Source organism: Capra hircus, chromosome 15 (assembly GCF_001704415.2).
Source record: "Capra hircus breed San Clemente chromosome 15, ASM170441v1, whole genome shotgun sequence".
Classification (NCBI taxonomy): domain Eukaryota; kingdom Metazoa; phylum Chordata; class Mammalia; order Artiodactyla; family Bovidae; genus Capra; species Capra hircus.
This window is the reverse complement of record NC_030822.1, coordinates 34,709,787-34,729,566: the sequence shown is the minus strand read 5'-3', so window position 1 is coordinate 34,729,566 and position 19,780 is coordinate 34,709,787. Positions and strand designations below refer to the sequence as shown.

Below are 19,780 nucleotides of genomic sequence, written 5' to 3'. Positions count from 1 at the left end.
GTATGGATGTGAGAGTTAGACTGTGAAGAAAGCTGAGTGCCAAAGAATAGATGCTTTTGAACTGTGGTGTTGGAGAAGACTCTTGAGAGTCCCTTGGACTGCGTAGAGATCTAACCAGTCCATTCTAAAGGAGATCAGTCCTGGGTGTTCTTTGAAAGGAATGATGCTAAAGCTGAAACTCCAGTACTTTGGCCACCTCATGCAAAGAGTTGACTCATTGGAAAAGGCTCTGGTGCTGGGAAGGATTAGGGCAGGAGGAGAAGGGACGACAGTGGATTAGATGGCTGGATGGCATCACTGACTCGATGGACATGATTTTGAGTGAACTCCGGGAGTTGGTGATTGACAGGGAGGCCTGGCGTGCTGTGATTTATTCGGTCGCAAAGAGTCGGACACAACTTAGTGACTGAACTGAACTGAACTGCAGATTGAGAAAAAAAATTGCAATTCTTCAATCAATTTATTTAGTTTCTTAAAACAAAGAAATACTGTGGAAAATAAAGTAACATGTTCTGAAAATAATTTATTTCAATCACAGTGAGGAGGAATCAAAAAGGAATAGACATTTATACTGGGCTTCCCCTATGGGCTAGAAATTACAGAAGTTATGGCAAATGTTATATTGTTTAATTGTCACAATATTAATCAGGTGATTTTTTAAATAAGAAACTGAACTCCATAGAATTTCGTTTACTTGATAAGAGCTATTATGTAGAAACATAAGAATTATAATAAAACTCTTTGATCACACAAATATACAGTCACACAATTCTCCATGGCAGGAAGGGGTAGAATAGTCTTGACAGCAGCACAAAGGTATCTAGGATCTGAAAAATGAGACTTCAGTGAAAAGAACCATAGTATTCCTGAAGGAACAAATCTGTTTAATGAAACAATGGTATAGGTATTATTGTTTAGTAATTAATAGATAAAATATTTAGTATTGAGACAGTTATATGCTTTACACTTAGTTGCATTTATTTTTTCATAATGATCTTATGTATGGTACAATTTTATATTAAGATTATTTTAAGAAAATAAACATCACTTAAATATGCTATTCAAGTTTACACTTCTAATATGTAGAGACAGGGCTTGATCTTAGACCCTCTGAACACAAAACTATGATTGTCAGTACATGTCATTTATGATATTCTTCCCTCAATTTCTTAATGAACATGGGCATCATGGATAAACTGAGACAGAGCTCAGCACTCACTCTTTAGTGAAGGACTCCTATATTAGGTCGAATATACAAACATTTTTGAAAAGCTTTCTTTCATTTTCTCAGTCAGTGGCGGAGTAAATGAGATTGTAAAATTTGGCAAAGGTATTACATCATACTGCTCTTTCTTTATGGGGCATCCATCATTTTAGCATGGAGTGCGGAAAATTAAGATTTTCTAACACATTCATGATATTGGGGAAAATAAGACACAAGGGAAATTGTTCACCCTCCTAATGAATGAAGGATGTTCAAATGGAAAAAACGAGAGGCAGCAAGGCCAACCCGTAAGAATGTTGCAGAGAAGCACAGGTGTGTTAGATGCACCTATAGTAAGGGGCACTATAGAGGAGTGGGTGTGAGTGTAAGAAGACTCAACAGCTTGGTGAGCACACAGTCATGGGGGCATCACAGTTCATAGGATTGAAATATGGAACTACTTTCTGAGGAAAGGAACATAAAGAAAATTTATAAATGGGAAACCCATAGTTGGTGACATTGAGAAATAAGACAGTGCGAGCCTCATAGTCTAGGAAAACCCCAACACGATGAGGAGAAACACCCAGGGAGAGGGTTAAAATCCCAATATCTAAGAAGGCATTATACACAGAATCCTGTTTTAACCCTATGACCCAATAGCCATTTTTAGGTTGATATCTTGAATAAACATTTTTACCATTTCCACAATTTCCATTTTTAGGTTTATGTAATGAGTAAACATTTTGACAATTTCTATTTCCATATTTTCCAAGTTGTAATGTTAACTTCATGATATTTTCACAGTTTTCATCACATATCCCCAGGATCCAGGCACGTTTCTTTGACACGTCTACCTCCCAGTAATGTCTCCCTGATGTGATAACTGGGGAGCCCAGGACACCAAAATCTTCATAATTATCCTTTGAATATGCATTATAGCATTGGTAACTGGATGCATATCTCACTTGTCTCTGATCCGGAGAAATGACATTTGCATTCTTGGGAGAATTCAGGGTCACCTGAACTGTTGAAAAATACAGGCTTGGGTTAGGGTAATGATGTAGTTTTCTTGTGACATTTTGAAAGGGATCTTTAGAATGACCTGACTGGAAAAGTAATATGTTTGCATGTGTTAGGAGGGAAAACATGGCTTAAAACATGAGACCTACTAGAAAATGAAAAATTATAAAAGATGATGAGAACAGGGTGTCTTGATTATACTGTGATGTCTCCTTACCCCAGTAGTGTTGCATATCTGTCAGCTCTGAAATGATAAAAAAAAATCCACGATATTAAATATAAGCAATAAAAAAATAAATATAAACAGTAGAATCAGCCCTGAAATCTATTTCCTTCCAGTTGAGGGGAATGGCTATGATGAGGTAGTGAAATGGTGAACAACAGGATGAACCAAGCCCCCCGTCATCGCCCATAAATATGACCACGTCACTAGCACAGAGTGTCTGGCTTTGCTGTCTCCATCCACACATAGAAATTGGAGCCTCCTACCCATTTTCCCTCCATCAGAGAAGCCCTCCTGCACCCACTTGGGTAGCATTCCTCACCATTAAACACACGCAGTATCTCTCTCAGATCAGGAGCTCGAAACACTCTCCTCTGTTCCTCGGGGAAAGTTTTTGGCTCTTTCAGAGCCACGGTTTCACTCCTAGGGAAGACAAAGTTGGTGCTCACAAATGTGATTTTTTTTCCCCTAAACCACTGGCTTGCTATATGTTCACCCTGTTTATGGGCCTGAATTGTCTTTCCTGGATGCCTTGGGAAAGAAGAGAGTGGATGCCTCATCTTGGAGCAAGAAAGAACGTGTTCATGTCTACCTTCCCAGCTATCCTCTGTGTGACCTGGATGGTCTTAAAATGTCAGAAGGGGAGTTTCTTCCTTCTATAATGAAATCATTAACCCACCACACTCCACCTCCTAGGGATCATATGAAATTATATCAAGCAATGGATTTAACAAAACAAAATGTTGGTATCTAAAAACAATAATTTGTGGAATATTCCCTGCACAGATATGTGTTTCCAGGAAGGAGTCAGAAAGTGAGGTTGCCGAATCTGGCTCCTGGGTATTTGAGACATACCAGGTAGGAGAACACTCTCTAGAGCCCCAAGATCTTCAAAGTCTGCTATCCAATAGAGAGGCTCTCAGAATACCCTGAGATTTCATAATCACTAGGAATAATTACAAACCCTTGGAGAAAAAGACATTATGAATAATAAACAAAGTAGTCTGACTTTCCTGTGTTTGCAAAGATCTTGATGCTGCCATGTAGCATCAGACACGATGATGTTATCTTTTTGTTCTGGATTCTAAAGTATGTGACCAAGATTGATCAATAGTTTGCTCCAGGGCCAAAACATCCCTTGAGATTCAAATCTGTTTTTGGAAACCTAAGCTGAAAAACATACAAGGACTTTGTCTCTTCTGGGAGCAGAAATTAAAATATAAAGGAGTTGTCTCCAATTCTAGGTGCTTGGCGGGAAAAGAAGACTCAACCTTCACATGACAAGTCAAGCACCTATTAAATATGGGAACCTGAGTTGCATATTGACACACAGTGTGAATTAAATTTATGAAGTCGTGGGGATCTGATACTGTATGCCTTGTTCTTAATACTGGTACTGACCCAAACTCTGCAACTTCCCACAATCAATATTCTTTAATATAGAATCCAGTCCATTATCAATGTTTATAAAACAATCTAGCTCTGATGTATGAACAGAAATTTAAAATAAGACTATCGTCGTTTTTCTGCCTTGAGCATTGTTTTATCCTAATTGGCTATCAGATAACTGTAAGGGATTTATTTTATTTTCTCAGCATAAATGAACTATCTCTGGTTTCCCACACATACCTTTTCAGGATAACATTCACATCCTAGTGAGAAAAGAGAAAACATGAGTCAAAAAGTAATGTCTCCCCACTTCCCAAGCTTATTCACATCCCCATCAGCCATCGATTGTGGGAATAAAAATGGTCTCAATGTGAGAGCCAAAAAGTAGAGACAAGAGTAAAGCCAGTCATTCCAGAAGACACATGCGATGTCAGATTTCCCAAAAGGTAAAAGGCTTTGACCCTTGTAGAAGCATAAGGGAGACTTCCAGTATCTGGAGATGAGACATATTTATGGGAAAAACAAAAAGCTTGTAAGTTTGGTGACCCATGAGATGATTTGAATAACACACAGTTCTTCCATTTATTTAACAAAAGTGCACAGTGATGTATTATTATTTACCAAGCATTCAACCAGGCTTTGGAGAATCAAAGATGAATTCATAATCCTAATATGCCTCAAGCTATTTATACTGCACTTGTTGAGAGTACAAGCAAACAAATGTATGATTGTAGGTGGTGGTTTCATCTCTCTCATCTCATTTGATACACTATAAGTGATCTCACACTCTCTTAAATCCAGCATACACACAAGTACAGTTGATTTCTAATGCCTTAATTTTACTCAGCTTTGTCTCTTAAATGCTTGTTAATATATTCGGTTAAACATAAGCCACAAGAATCAGTAACTTAGGACGTCTAATATGTAACTTACTATTCATCAACCAGATTGTCTCCTCTCTTGTACCCCATTTGTACAATGTTACTGTATGCATTCAGTCACTGTCCAAAAATTTGAGCATTTATCTATACTGTCGTCTGTACTGAGTCTGCTTAGTCCATGGCTTAACAGTTTTTAGCCATGGAATCTTCTTATTCATCACATATATTATTAGTTTATTAGTTAGAATAGATATGTAACATTTTATCTGATCTCTTTTTCATGAAGCTTTATTTCCTTCACGTCAACAAAAACAAGAGCAACCAGTGGTTTTTGATAAAAATTCTCTGTGTTAAAGCTCTTGTGTGTGTATCACAAAAATTAAGTAAAATTAGAATAAGTAGAGAGAAAATAAATGATGATGGGGGTGGTCAATTGCAAATTCATTCAAAGTCTAATTCTTAAGCTCAAACCTTGTCATCAGAGGCTGGCTTGTGTCTTTCTCCAGTTCTATTCATTCTACCTCTACTGACTTTATTCTCAGTTTATAGAGAACATGAATCTCCTGATATAAACTCCAGAAGAGAACTTTCCCTTCCAGTGTAACCAAAAGTTCAGAAGCCTGCAGTGATTAGTTTACACAGAATCAGGTATCCATAGTAAAATCATCATTGTGTTGTTGCTGGAAAGAAATGAAGCAATGTTACAGGAAGGTTCTCTATTTACTGAAAATAAGTTAGTTTTAGTGTGAAGTAGATCATGGTAGGATAGGAAACACTGTATAATCACTAGAGCAACCACAGAGTGGAATTTTTTTTTTTTTTTACTACAGTTAGAAAATAGGAAAGCTTCAAATTTTATACCAGAAATATTTGTTTAACACAAAAGAAGCTAGTTAGGAAGAAAGAGAAGAATGAAAACTACAGTAGCCAAATAGAAAGCCAGTAGTGAAGTTTAAATACAGCTATATCAGGATTTGTATTAAAGCCATCATCTTAATATCCCAATTAAAATGTTAGAGATTGTTGGATGGGATAACAAGGAAGAATTAGTGATTGTCACTTGTAAGAGATGTATTTTAGATGTAAAGATACAAATAGGCAAAAGTAAAAAGAGAAAAACTATGGATCATGCAAGCTCTAATGATTTCAAGTTTTTATATTATTATTAGAAAAAATTGACTTTAAAACAATAAAAGTTATGAACGAATGAGAGGACAAGTTTATAATGATAAAAGTTTTAGTACCTCAAAAAGATAAACCAATTATACATGTGCATACACCTAACAATAGAGCTTGAAAATTCACCAAGCAAATTTAAAAGGAAAAATGCAGAATTTCACAATAGCTGTTGCAGATTTCAACTCACTCTCAGTAAGGAGAGAACAGTTTATATGGAAGCCACCCAATTATAGAAGACATGGACAAATCAATCTACCAACTTGACCTGACATCTATAGACCATTTCACCCAATGAATGGAGAATATACAATCTTTTCATATGTACATTTTTCCTGACATATGATATCTGAGGCCATAAACAGTTATCAGTGAATTTAAAAGTTTAAAGGAATAAAATATATACTCTCTGATTACAATTGAATTAAATTTGAAATCTACAGAAGTAAAATTCAACACTTACCAAGTATTACTAATTAACAACACATCTTCAAATATCTACGTTTTAACAAAAAGAAATTGCATAGGAAATAGGAAAATAAGTTTATGTTAATAAAAACAAACGCTAAATCAAAATGAATGGAAAAAAACTAAGACACTGCTGCTTTTCTTATTAAGATGCTCTGAAATCAGTGATCTACTTGGAAAGAAAAGTTATTAAAAAACAGTGCACACACACACACATTACACATGCACACATGCACACGAAAAGTGTGCAAACACACAAAGAAAACAATAAAGGTGAGAGCAGAAATAAATGCGTAAGAAAATTTACAAAATACACAAAATCAATGAAACAATGCTTTTAGAAAAAAATAATATAATTGACTAAAGTAACTAAAAGGAGTAGGGAAAAAATGAAAGAGCAAAATCTGGAATACAAAAAGGGACTTTGCTCTGAGTACTGTAGACATTAAAGGTACAATAAGCAATTGTTTTTTGTTTTTTTTATTTTTTTTTATTTTTTAAATGGTTCTTTATTCATAAACTTGATGCAAGTTTACAAAATTTACTGTACATTGCCAAATAAATCTGCAATGAAAAATAAAGTCCAAAAAACCCCCCAAAACAAAAAACCAAAGCATGCCAAATGTGCAGCTGTCAATCTGCTAGCCATCAGGATATTAAAGAATTCAATAATGTATTCAAGATTTAGCCTTAGGTTTAAGGAACTTTAATGCTTTAAAGAATTCTGCCTTGTCACTTGTTATCTGAGCAACTGGCAATTGGAACTGTATACAAATTAACCGAATGAACAAGAATGCCAGAAAATCTTTTTCTACTATCCTCTTAACCAAAATAGGAAAGAAGAAAAAAAAGGAAAAGAAATTAAACACAGTAATGCAGAAGTGCCATGTTTTTCAGATGTGGTTTACAAAGTTAAAAACTGAGTCTTAAAGCATAAGACACACTTTTGAACTTTGTAACTGGTTTGTGCAGAAAAAAATGTGCTTCTGGGTTTCTTTTTAAAAGTGCTTAATAACTAGAGTTTACTTTTAAATCAAATTTGGGTACATTAAAAAAAAAAAAAATCTATTACCAACCCAACAGGACTAATTCAGGTAAGGCAATGAAATGGAGAGTACACTGATTTGAATCTAGATTTTATAAAAGAATTAATATATGTAGAATTCCTATTAGTCTTTCAATGTAAAAGCCATTATTATGACTATAGGAAAAATTTAAGTCTCCAAATTAGATACTTTTTGTACTTAACTGAAGTTTTGTTCAAGAAGTCTTTGTGCCAATCACTTTATAAGACTATTAGTTTACAACTGATTGCAACATCCTGTTAATAAAATGGAAACTAGAATGACTTAGTATTTTAAATAATTCAAGCTCTATACTTCAAGCTCTTCTTCATAAGAAATATTGAACCAACAAGAAGCAGATTCAGCTCAGCAAGACTCTGATGCCCCAGTGGAAATTACTACGCACAAGCTGAATTGACACAGCCTTGCTTTGCTCTGCCTAAAAAGTTCAACTCAATTAAGAGCAAATCTTCAGCAGATAGTTCAGATCTTCATAGCCAAAAAAAAGAAGTTTAACAGTTTAACAAGTACATTTCCTGTCATTATTTTGGCAATATCATAAAATAGTTTTAACCTGAAAAAGCTACTGTGATTCAGAACACCTTAAATTTTCTAAACCAATATTAAACATTGATTAAACTTTATTGGCTTTAATGGAACAATATATTGTAAATCCTCATAACACACAAGCTCAAAAATGGGAAATTTGCCCTCAAGTCATAACTTCAGTAACCTGAAGGAGAGGGAGAGGGAGAGGGTGGGATGATTTGGGAGAATGACATTCTAACATGTATACTATCATGTAAGAATTGAATCGCCAGTCTATGTCTGATGCAGGATACAGCATGCTTGGAGCTGGTGCATGGGGATGACCCAGAGAGATGTTATGGGGAGGGAGGTGGGAGGGGGGTTCATGTTTGGGAACGCATGTAAGAATTAAAGATTTTAAAATTTAAAAAAATAAATAAGCAATTGTTATAACTAACTTTATGTTTACACACAAGACAACTTAGGATAGACAACTTCCTACAAAAATATACAATAAAGGACTATCAGGTTACAAAAATCTAAATAATCTTAATACAAGTAAAAAAGAAAGAAAAAATATGTATATTTTAAACATTTCCAATAAGAAAAACCCAGAGTGAAATGGCGATGCTGCTAAATTATATTGAGTATTTAAAGATAAATAACAGTTCTTCATAAACTGTCTTCACAAACAGAAAAAGGTAGAGAATCTCAACACATTGAGGAAAAAAATACGTCTTGGAATCTGAAGTGAATTTGTCTGTGATAATCTGAATCATGAAAAGGTACTTGATAAATGTTCAGCGCTGGGCCACAGAAAACAAGGCCTTACGGAAAATCACTGAACACAATAATCTTCTCTCGACAAAGAAGTGTTTGCAATGAGCTTGATGACAATAAAAATAGAACTTCCCTTGTTATTTCTACATTGAATTTAGTTATTCTTACAACCTCTGAATAGATGCAGAGAAGGTATATTGCAGGGTCAAAGCAGCCTCCGCGAGGGCATCAGAAGGATCACAGGAACATATTTCTCTCATGCCTCAGATGCTGGGTTCCTTTCCAGTCTTACCTGCAGCAGCTCCATTGTTGATCCCTGCAAATGGCGCTCCACATCTGAGATGAGGTTGTTCACCAACAGCTTCTCTTGGTCCAGATCATTCTCAGATTCTGCCAGCACTTTGAGAATAACTCCCAACTCATCCTTCAGTTTTCTCAGTTCCTTCGCCTCCTCACTGTCCAGGATTTGTCTTAGTTTTGTAAACTCTCCCTGGACACTTTGTATCTCAGTTTGTATTTGAGTCTTAGGGAATGAGAAAAAGACAGAGAGAGGTACTTGGACCATTGGCCTGGGGCTGGGATCCAGAAAAATAACTATTCTGCTTGGGAAGTTCCCACAAGGAGTGAAAGTCTCTCAGTTATGTCTGACTCTTTGCAACCCCGTGCACTGTATAGTCCATGGAATTCTCTAGGCCAGAATATTGGACTAGATAGCTTTTCCCTTCTCCAGGGGATCTTCCCAACCAAGGGATTGAACCCAGCTCTCCCGCATTGCAGGTGGATTCTTTACCAGCTGAGCTATAATGGAAACCCAGGAATACTGGAGTGGGTAGCCTATCCCTTCTCCAGGGGACCTTCCCAACCCAGGAACTGAACTGGGGTCTCTTGCATTGCAGCCGGTTTCTTCACCAATTGAACTATCAGGGAAGCCCAAAAGGAAGTGAAATAGAAAGAGGAAAGCAATACTTGGGGTACCTGACTTTGTTTATATTTTTTCCCTCTACACCATATTTCAAAATAATGGTCCCAAGTCTGCACTGTTGAGGACAACTCAGAGCCAAATGGGATCTCTGGGTGTGGGCAGCCTTCACACATCTGTCCAGGATGCTCATGCCTCCCTCCATTACTCCTGACCCCCTCCCACCACCCTCTCCCCAAAAGTTGAACACTGAGGACAGAACCATGAGCCATTGTCAGATATCTCCCTGAGAGGTTAAGGGATAAGAATGGAATATAAACTTCCCTAGCCATCCTCATCAGAGAGACCCTCTCTATATACACTCCCCCTCCAGTATTTATGTTTATTTGTGATATGGTCACTTTTTAATACCACACTGATTACGGGGAGGCTGAAGAAAAGGATGAGCCAAATGACTGAACTGTCATGGTACAAAGAAAAAGGCAGCTCCTTGTGACCAACCCAAGGTCCTTCATAGATACCTAACTTCCTCATGAAGCATCTCCTCATACCTTCCAAGTAGACATCTCTTCTCTGACTTTAATTTCTAACTCCTCAGCTTCCTGTTTTTTCCTGTTCAGCCTCTGCAGACATGATTGGAGCATTTTCTGTGAGAAAAGAATCACACCATTGTCAAGATAGGGGCTTTCTCAGCATCACTATAGTGGATAAATAAGGCTGATTTTCAAAGAGAATAGACTTTACAAAAAATGTGAAAGTGACTAGAATCTGTGCCTTGGAAGAAGACCTTGATGTTGAATGTGTTCTTTGAGACTCAGAAGACTGGTTCTCTTTGTTCTGAAAGAAACTAGATTCTGTAAGAAAGAAAAATTACACCTCAACCCACCCAGTGTCCTAGTTACCTATCATGTTTAAAAGGGTAATGAGAGCTTCTCTCAGCCCCAGATGTCCACGCGCTAGCACAAGGTCCATGAATGTCTACTTCTGCCTAAGAGTCCATTTGTTTGCTTATACTTGGGTGGAATGCACAGAAATTTTCTTCACGTCAGAAGGTAGGCATGGGAAGAAAAGAAATCACAGGCCTCAAGTCCCTGGTAGCCAGGTAATTAAAGCCCAATGCAAAGTAGAGATTTCCCTCAAGTACCATCTCCTGCTCTGTTTTTTCCTCCATTCTGGTCTCTTACCTGGTACTGTGGTGCAATCTCCTCCATGAGGAATGTGTTGTGACCTCGGTGCTCCTGAGATCGCTCGCAAAGCCAACAAATGACCTTCTCATCCTGCTCACAGAAGAGCTGGAGTTTCTCTCCATGGTGAGCACAGAGATTTCTCTCTTGCTCCACCTCTGGGCTCACCTTAACCTCTCGGAGCCTCTGCACTATATTGGCCACATGCCTGTTAGGCCGCAGGTTCCCAGGCTCAAAACTAACTCTGCAGACAGGGCAGCTTTTCTTCCCCTCTTGGCCAACTATGGATTCCTCGTTGTTTGCAGTGATACAGGCTTGACAGAAGGTGTGGCCACAGTCAAGGCTCCGGGGTTCTGTCAGAAGCTCCAGGCAAATGGGGCAGGTCACTTCCTCTTGTATGTTCATCAGGATTCCTGAAGCCATGGCAGTGGCTGACCTGCTCCTCACTGTCTAGATTTCTGACAGTTCTCTCGTTCACAGATCCTTGAATGACTGGAAAGGTTACAAGTGTAGATTAAGACAAGTAGAAGCAAAATGACACTAGTTATCCAGAAATCAAGGATGACCCAAGAACAAATGTGGAAGGAGAAAAAATAAAAAAATAAAAGGATAAAAAATAAAAAAGAGCTTCGTGACCTGGTAAAATGATTCTTTTTATAATAATTCTAAACATTTTATTTTCAGTTCATGTCACATGACAAATTTCATCTATCCTTATCTATGCGTTGATTGCTATTTTTCTTTACCAAAACAAAAACTAGTGAGCTTTTCTTACTGAGATCTGTGAGTGACCCACCATCTATCCTGCTTTTTCTCCTCCATGCTAAAAGTACATCCTCAATGTAAAAAGCCCTAAACCAGGTAAGTATTTGGTTTTATACCTGCTCTTGTCTCGTCATGGTGTATCAGTATTACTCACTCTTTTTTTTTTTTTTTAATTGAGGTGTGGTTGATTTAGAGTGTTGTGTTAGTATTAAGGTACAGCAAAGTGATTTTATTTATATGTATATATATATATATATGCTAAGTTACTTTAGTTGTGTCCAACTCTGTGTGACCCCATAGACAGCAGCCCACCAGGCTCCTCCGTCCCTGGGATATACCAGGCAAGAACACTGGAGTGGGTTGCCATTTCTTTCTCCAATGCATGAAAGTGGAAAGTGAAAATTGAAAGTGAAGTCTCTCAGTCATGTCCGACTCTTAGCAACCCCATGGACTGCAGCCTACCAGGCTCCTCCGTCCATGGGATTTGCCAGGCAAGAGTACTGGAGTGGGGTGCCATCGCATTCTCTGATATATATATATTCTGTGCTGTGCTATGCTTAGTTGCTCAGTTGTATCTGAGTCTGCGACCACATGGACTGTAGCCTGCTAGGCTCCTCTGTCCACGGGGATTCTCCAAGCGAGCATACTGGAGTGGGTTGCCATGACCTCCTCCGGAGAATCTTCCCAACCCAGGAATTGAACCTGGGTCTGGTCTCCTGCATTGCAGGTGGATTCTTTACCACCTGAACTACCAGGGAAGCCTATATAAATATAGGCTTCTGAGTTCAGTCCCTGGGTTGGGAAGATTCTCTGGAATAGGGCATGGCAACCCATGCCATTATTCTTGTCTGGAGAATCCCATAGACAGAGAAAGTTGGAGGGCTATAGTCCAAAGGGTCTCAAAGAGTCGGACACAACTCAAATGACTAAGGGTGCACACACATACACGTGCATGTCTGTGTGTGTGTGTGTGCATGTGTGTGTATGTGTGTGTGTAGGGCTTTCCAGGTGGCACAGTGGTAAAGAGTCTGCCTCCAGTGCAGGAGATATGGGTTTGATCTCTGGGTCAGGAACATTTCTGGGATAGGAAATGGCAGCCTACTCCAGCATTCTCACCTAGAAAATCCCATGGCCAGAGGATCCTGACAGGAGAGTCCATGGAGTCTGAAAGAATCGGACACAACTGAGAGACTGGGCGTGCATGCATATGTATATGTGTATGTATATATATATATATATACACACACACAAACAGATATATATATACAGATATATGTGTATATATTCTTTCTCATATTCTTTTCCCATTAAAATTTATTATAAGATATTGAGTATACTTACCTGTGCTATATAGAAAACCCTTTTTTACCCATTTTAAGTGTAGTAGATTGTATATGTTAATACCAAACTCCTAATTTGTTTCCGTTACCCATTCACTTTGGTAACCATAAGTTTGTTTACTATGTCTATGAGTCTATTTCTGTTTTGTAAATCAATTTATTTGTATCTTTCTTTTAAGATTCTAAATATAGGTGATATCACAATATTTCTCTTTCTCTTTCTGTCTTACTTCACTGGATATAATAATTTCCAGGTCCATCCATGTTGCTGCAAATGACATTATTTCATCCTTTTTATGACTAGTATTCCATTGTATGTATCCTTTATTTATCTGTTGATGGACATGTAGGTTGCTTCCATGGCTTGGCTATTGTAAATAGTGCTACAATGAGTACTGGGGTGGTGCATGCATCTTTCTGAATTAGAATTTAATCTGGATATATGTCTAGGAGTGGGATTATACTGTAATGCTATTTTATTTGTTTTAAAATCCTCCATAATTTTTTCCATAGTGGCTGCAAAACTTTACACTCCCACCAAGAGTCTAGAAGGATTCCTTTTCCTCTACACCCTCCCCAGCATTTATTATTGGTAGCCTTTTAAATGATATCCATTCTGACTGGAGTATGACTCTCTCATACTTCAGGTCACTCTTTCTTTACATGTTCTTTTATCACATAGGCCCTTCTGATGACTTATTATATGGTAACTCTTACCACCATGTGTTGAATATTTACAATGATTTCCCTTATTATCGTGCCATAATATATGACAATAGTTTTGTGTAGATAGTAAAAAAAATTCCTTTATCAGATGTGAAAATAAAGATAGTGACCTACAAAAAGCATATATCATCAATACACAGAATGGGAATTCAGGGTCCTCCTTGACAGGTCTCTTAACCCAGTGAGTTAGTCAAAGACAAACAGAGGTGACTTCATGGACCCAATTAAACCAAGGCACTGAGGGTGTAGAAGTAAGGAGACCTAGCCCAGCTAAGAGGTCTTGGGTAGTCTCAAGTGTGTAAATATTGATTTCATTTTGGTCCAGAAATGTGCCAACCAAGGACATTGATAGGAGATTAATAACATGAAAGTATGAGGATGGTGAGGTGTGAGATGGTGCAAATAGATTCATAGGATCACATGAGTCAGATACATAAAAAAATAGAAACACAGATGAAATTAATGTTGCTTTTGAGAAAAAAATTCTCAAAATATTAGGCAAGATCATTCAACTAATTATGATTGCCAAAAAAATTGTGTATTGTCAATTGGACTAATATCCATACATAGAAAGTGGAAATAGAGTGTTTAAACTAGAATGAATGGGCTTACTAGTCACTTGGAAAGTAATAGCATATTAAAATTCAGTTTTATATATATATATATACATACATATCCCAGGCTTCCCTAGTGTCTCAGATGGTTAAGAGTCTATGATCAATGCAGGAGACCCAGTTTCAATCCCTGGGCCAGGAAGATCCCCTGGAGAAGAGAATGGCAGCCCATTCTTGCCTGAAGAATTCCATGGTCAGAGAAGCTAGGCAGGTTACAGTCCATGGGGATGCAAAGAGTCAGACACAAGTGAGCAACTAACACTTGCATATATATATAAAGAGATAGAGAAAACACTACTAGAGAGACATATGTGTTGTTCAGAAATCAAAGACTTGGGGGAAAGATGGAATTATCCAAAACTTCCAAATTAAAACACAAGGATTGAACTGAAAACTAAGAAGATGAAGGAGACATGAAAAGAGAAAGAGAAAAAGTATGTATTAGGTGAAGGAAATGATCTGTTTCTGGAAGACATATCATCTTGTATGAGTTTTAAAAGGCCAATGTGGCTGTATACAGAAGACTGCTAGTCTTGTATTACAAGAGGCTACAGTGACATTAAATATGACACTTCCCAAATTATGTAACATTTGGGGACCCATTTCTGAGAGTCAGGAAGAGCTATCAATGTTTTCCCATCAGAGAAGAGTAAGGGCATGACAAGCTGTGCCTTGGGGTGTGAGATGTTGAATGGACCCAGTGTGGAATTGGGAAGATCAGGTCGGATGCAGGCTCAGCTGCTCAGGGGAGAGATGGCGATAGCTTGAGGGACAAGATGATGAAGGAAATTCTGAGCAGCAGGTGAGAGTGAGAGATGAGAGGAGGTAAAAGGACAGAACTGGGAGCTGAATTAGATATGTGGGAAAAAGCATTAATATCAGTCCTGAACATTTTCTTCCTGTAAAGATCAGATTGCCCTTATTTTTTTCTAAGGTTTTTGTTGTTGTTGTTGTTGCTGCTGTTATTGTTGCATGTGCTTTGTGTTTCTGGGAAACCTATTGAATTACAACAAAGTGGAAAGTCAGCAGCCTTTCATGACCACATTGTTGACAGCAAGACTAACCTGATGTATGAAATGCATTTGGGCTAGAAAGACTTTGCATGGAATTTAAATGATGATTGATGAAGATACATCTCATTTTTCACAAGGGAATTGTGAGTCTTCTGTCAGATATGTCTGTTTTAGGTCCCTAGAAGTTGTGCTCATGGTCATTTACAATGGATTCAGATCTTTACAGAACTAAAGTTATCTCACCTGTGGTGGGTTCACATCCATCCATCTAGTATGGTTCCTTTCAAAGCTGAGCTGACAGGGATAATGTCCCTCCTGTACGGAACATCTCTGAGAGCTCAACTAAAGCAGCTGTGCCCAAAGCTATGTCTCCTGTCCTGTAACTCCCAGCTAAGCTTAGCCCACCTGGCAGTTTATATATTATGAGGTTGTATGGGTAGGATTGGTGGTTCAGATTGGAAACCACTGCTTGTGGTCAGTCGGTGGGGCTATCGCAGAGTGGTAGCCCAGAGATGCTCATTCCTCAGCCCGGGCTCACTATGGCTCTGTGGCCATAGTCTAAACTCAGAGGGTCTATCAGAGGTTCCAGGCAAAGGGGACTATGAAGCAACAAACAAGAAAAGGAAGTTCTCAAATGATATTCCTCTCTGAATGGTTGCCAAAGTTTGATGACAAAAGAAAGATCTCCAGTGTGAGACAGCTAATGAGTCTCTGTTCACCAGGAACAAGGCGATGAAAGCTATACAGCCTGCACAGAGTTAAACTGAGACTTACTGAAACTCTCCAGCTGTGCCATGTTCATCCTACATGAAGGATCCTGATAAAGATGAGGCTGAATTAAAAAGTCTACGAACCATAAATGCTGGAGAGGGTGTAAAAGGGAACCCTCTTACATGGTTGGTGGAAATGCAAACTAGTATAACCACTACGGAGAACAGTGTGGAGATTCCTTAAAAAGCTGGAAATAGAACTGCCATACGAACCAGCAATCCCACTGCTGGGCATACACACCACGGAAACCAGAATGGAAAGAAACAAATGTACCCCAGTGTTCATTGCAGCACTGTTTACAATAGCTAGGACATGGAAGCAACCTAGAAGTCCACTGGCAGACGAGTGGATAAGGAAGTTGTGATACAATTACACAATGGAATATTACTCAGGTATAAAAAAGAATGCATTTCAGTCGGTTCTAATGAGGTGGCGGAAACTGGAGCCTAATATACAGAATGAAGTAAGTCAGAATGAGAAACACCAATACAGTATATTAAGACATGTATATGGAATTTAGAAAGACATTAACGACTCTATACATAAGACAGACATCCCTCTGGGGTAGGGAGGCAGGTGGGAGGGGGGTTCAAAAGTGGGGTGAACACATGCATCCGTGGCTGATTTATATTGATGTATGGCAAAATCCACCACAAAATTGTAAAGTAATTAGCCTCCAATGATTATATATAAAAAAGATGAGGCTGAAAGTGAACCAGAAATATAATCCAGCTAATGTTACAGATACTGAAAATATGTACTTTGCCCCTGGCTGCAAAGATCAAGTACCCCAGATGACTCTCTGATTAATAAAATCAGAGGTCAACATGACTCAAATCAATGACTAAAACTATTATTCAAATCTGGTGAGGGACCTCCAGTTATATTTCAATGCATTCAAGATCCAACCAATGCTCAGCTGCATCAAGAACCTATCGAGAAGGGAGGATCAGAAGATGCATTCAGACATGGGGAGGCAGATTTACTTTCTCTGCAGAGATAAGAGCTAATGTCAAAGCAGCGATCACCACAGACACAGAAGAAACTAGTTCTCACATATGACGTATGATACCCCACCACTACCTAAACAGTGACCCAACCTTCCCCCGACAAGCAGGAAGACAGATGTGGGAACATGAGTCACCTCTGCCTGATAAAACCTTCAGGTGATTGCACCTTGCAGGTTGGTCATCTGACATTTGAGCTCACCAGAATACAAACTCATAGTATCTCAGAGGTACCAACTACAGATCAACAAAAAAGGACATAAAACTACAATAATTATGTAAAAGTCCAAACAGGAAATTTATAAGCAGAACTTTCTTCTGTGACTGCAGCAAAGCTGTTTCTCTTAATGTGAGAGAGCCACAAGTTCCTGATGTTGCATGGGAAACCATCATTTTTGAGAATCAAATTGGAAAGTGAAATTGTGCCTTGTTTTATGCGCCAGGCAGTTTTCTACTATTATATAGTGTAAACTACTCACAACACTTGCAAAATAAAACCTGAAGCAGTAAAGTAACAAATCTATTTGAAAATCATGTAGTAATGACCGTGACAGGTTCACTGCAAATTCAGAAGCTGTTTCTAACATCTTCTGTGGCTGAGAGGGCGACAAGGAATGTGTAGCAGGGGTGATAATGTCCAAATAAGATTTGGTCAACAGAGAAGAGGTCATGGTGAGAAGAAAGATTTGACTTCTGTTTCTGTGGCTTGAGCACAGTGGGTACAGCTGTACCCTTATAAGAAAGAGGAAGGTAGATAAATATGTGATTCCTCTGACTTAACTTCCCTCATAAGTCTCATGATGTGGTATAAGAATACTTCTCTAACATCTTTTGCTATCCTTAGTAACAATCAAGTAACAAGTCTTTAAAACTTAAAGTTAGATGTCACTGTTACTAGACATTAGATGCTTCCAGATGGCACTTCTGGAAGTTTTTCCCATGTGTTCTCCTTGCCCCAATCTCTCAGCTGAGCTGCTTCTGGGTGGCACATCCCACTGAAGGAGAAGCATGAACAGGTTAGGGAATGTAAGGAAGTGCAGCATTTCCCTGTGTCTGGACAAGAGAATTCATGAGAGGCTGCAGAGCCTGCCAAATGTCACAGCATCTGATTCCTGAGCACAGGAAAACCTGGGGAATGAGAAATGATCTATACAGCCATCCAGAAATACTGTATTTCTACACTGATAGAAATGAAAATATCAGGACTGGAAGACCTTTCAGCCTTTGACCTGTTATTGAGGAAAGGGACGGTCTAACTCTGAAAGACCAAAGATTCTGGCTGTTCACAGTATGTTTGATTCGTACTTACAGAATTCAAAGCCTCTGTGGGTAGATTCAGCCTATAGAAATACAGTCCCTCCAAGGAACAAACAAAGTCTTTCTTTTCTTCCAACCCCCTTTCTCTTAAGACTTTCTCTCTACCAGACTGATTTTCAGCCAGCAGTCTAACCAGGAAGCCTGCAAGCTGAACCTTTCCCCCATTTAGAACAGCTTAAGTTTAGTTCAGTTCAATCGCTCAGTCATGTCTGACTCTTTGCAACCCCGTGAATCGCAGCACGCCAAGCCTCCCTGTCCATCACCAACTCCTGGAGTTCACTCAGATTCACGTCCATCGAGTCAGTGATGCCCATCCAGCCATCTCATTCTCTGTCGTCCCCCTCTCCTCCTGCCCCCAATCCCTCCCAGCATCAAAGTCTTTTCAATGAGTCAACTCTTCGCATAAGGTGGCCAAAGTACTGGAGTTTCAGCTTTAGCATCATTCCTTCCAAAGAAATCCCAGGGCTACAGCTTACAGACAACACATAAAACTCACCTAAGCAGATTCCGTTTTTTCTTGTGTATCTTTCAAATTCTGCCCTCCACAAACCACTTAGTTATTCTCAGATATGAATGGAGACGTTGTCATTCCTTGGAGAAGAGTAAACACATGTCTTGAACATATGTGCTCAGGATTCACTCGCCTCACCAAGAGCCTGAAGGAAACTGAAAGTTAAATTCTAGTGGGTGGAGTTTGGCTAGGAAAGGAGGAGAGAAACTATAAGGCCAGTAAGAGGCAGCCACATAGGGCCTCTGGAAACTAACGAGGCTTTTGTGCCTGTGCTTGGTGAGTCAGTGAGTGCTTTTTATTCTTAGCTCTTCTCCGAGAAGCTATTCTCAAGTCTCTTCAAAATAATCAGACCTTTGGAAAACTTAGGCTTCCTAAGCAATGCAATGTCACACACCCACCTTGTCTTGTTTCCTTACTAAAGAGCTGTCAGATGCAGGAGTAAAGTACCCTCTTTATCCCAGTGAAGACCCACACTGAGGACTCCCTTGAGGCAGCAGCATTGGCTTGCTCTTTACTGGCCTGTTCACCATCTGAAGTAGTGAATCTGACCAGTCTGTCCTATTAGGTCATGTTAGAGGAAATGGCTCAACAAATCTGAAATCACTCAGGTGGTCAGTTAGAGAGGTGATCACAGAGTGGTCATTCACTGATGCTGACATTCAGAAGCTAGATGCTATGTTGCAAAATGACACTTTTACTAAATAGGTTGAGGAAGAGTAAACTGTAGGAGGGTTATTTGTTGAGCAATGACATCTGCTGCTAAGTCACTTCAGTCATGTCAGACTCTGTGCGACCCCATGGACGGTAGCCTACCAGGCTCCTCTGTCCCTGGGACTCTCCAGGCAAGAACACTGGAGTGGGTTGCCATTTCCTTCTCCAA

General features: G+C 38.9%; 1 protein-coding gene across 1 annotated transcript; it reads right to left on the bottom strand.

Annotated features, from left to right (window-relative positions):
- Positions 442-19,052, bottom strand: LOC102169889 (tripartite motif-containing protein 5). The gene is made up of 8 exons (XM_018059444.1): positions 18,886-19,052; positions 10,837-11,328; positions 10,204-10,299; positions 9,026-9,256; positions 4,077-4,099; positions 2,770-2,870; positions 2,442-2,468; positions 442-2,228 (listed from the first exon to the last, which is right to left on the bottom strand). The coding sequence occupies exons 2-8, from the start codon at positions 11,257-11,259 to the stop codon at positions 1,600-1,602; spliced, it is 1,530 nt and encodes a 509-aa protein (XP_017914933.1). The 5' UTR covers positions 11,260-11,328; positions 18,886-19,052; the 3' UTR covers positions 442-1,599.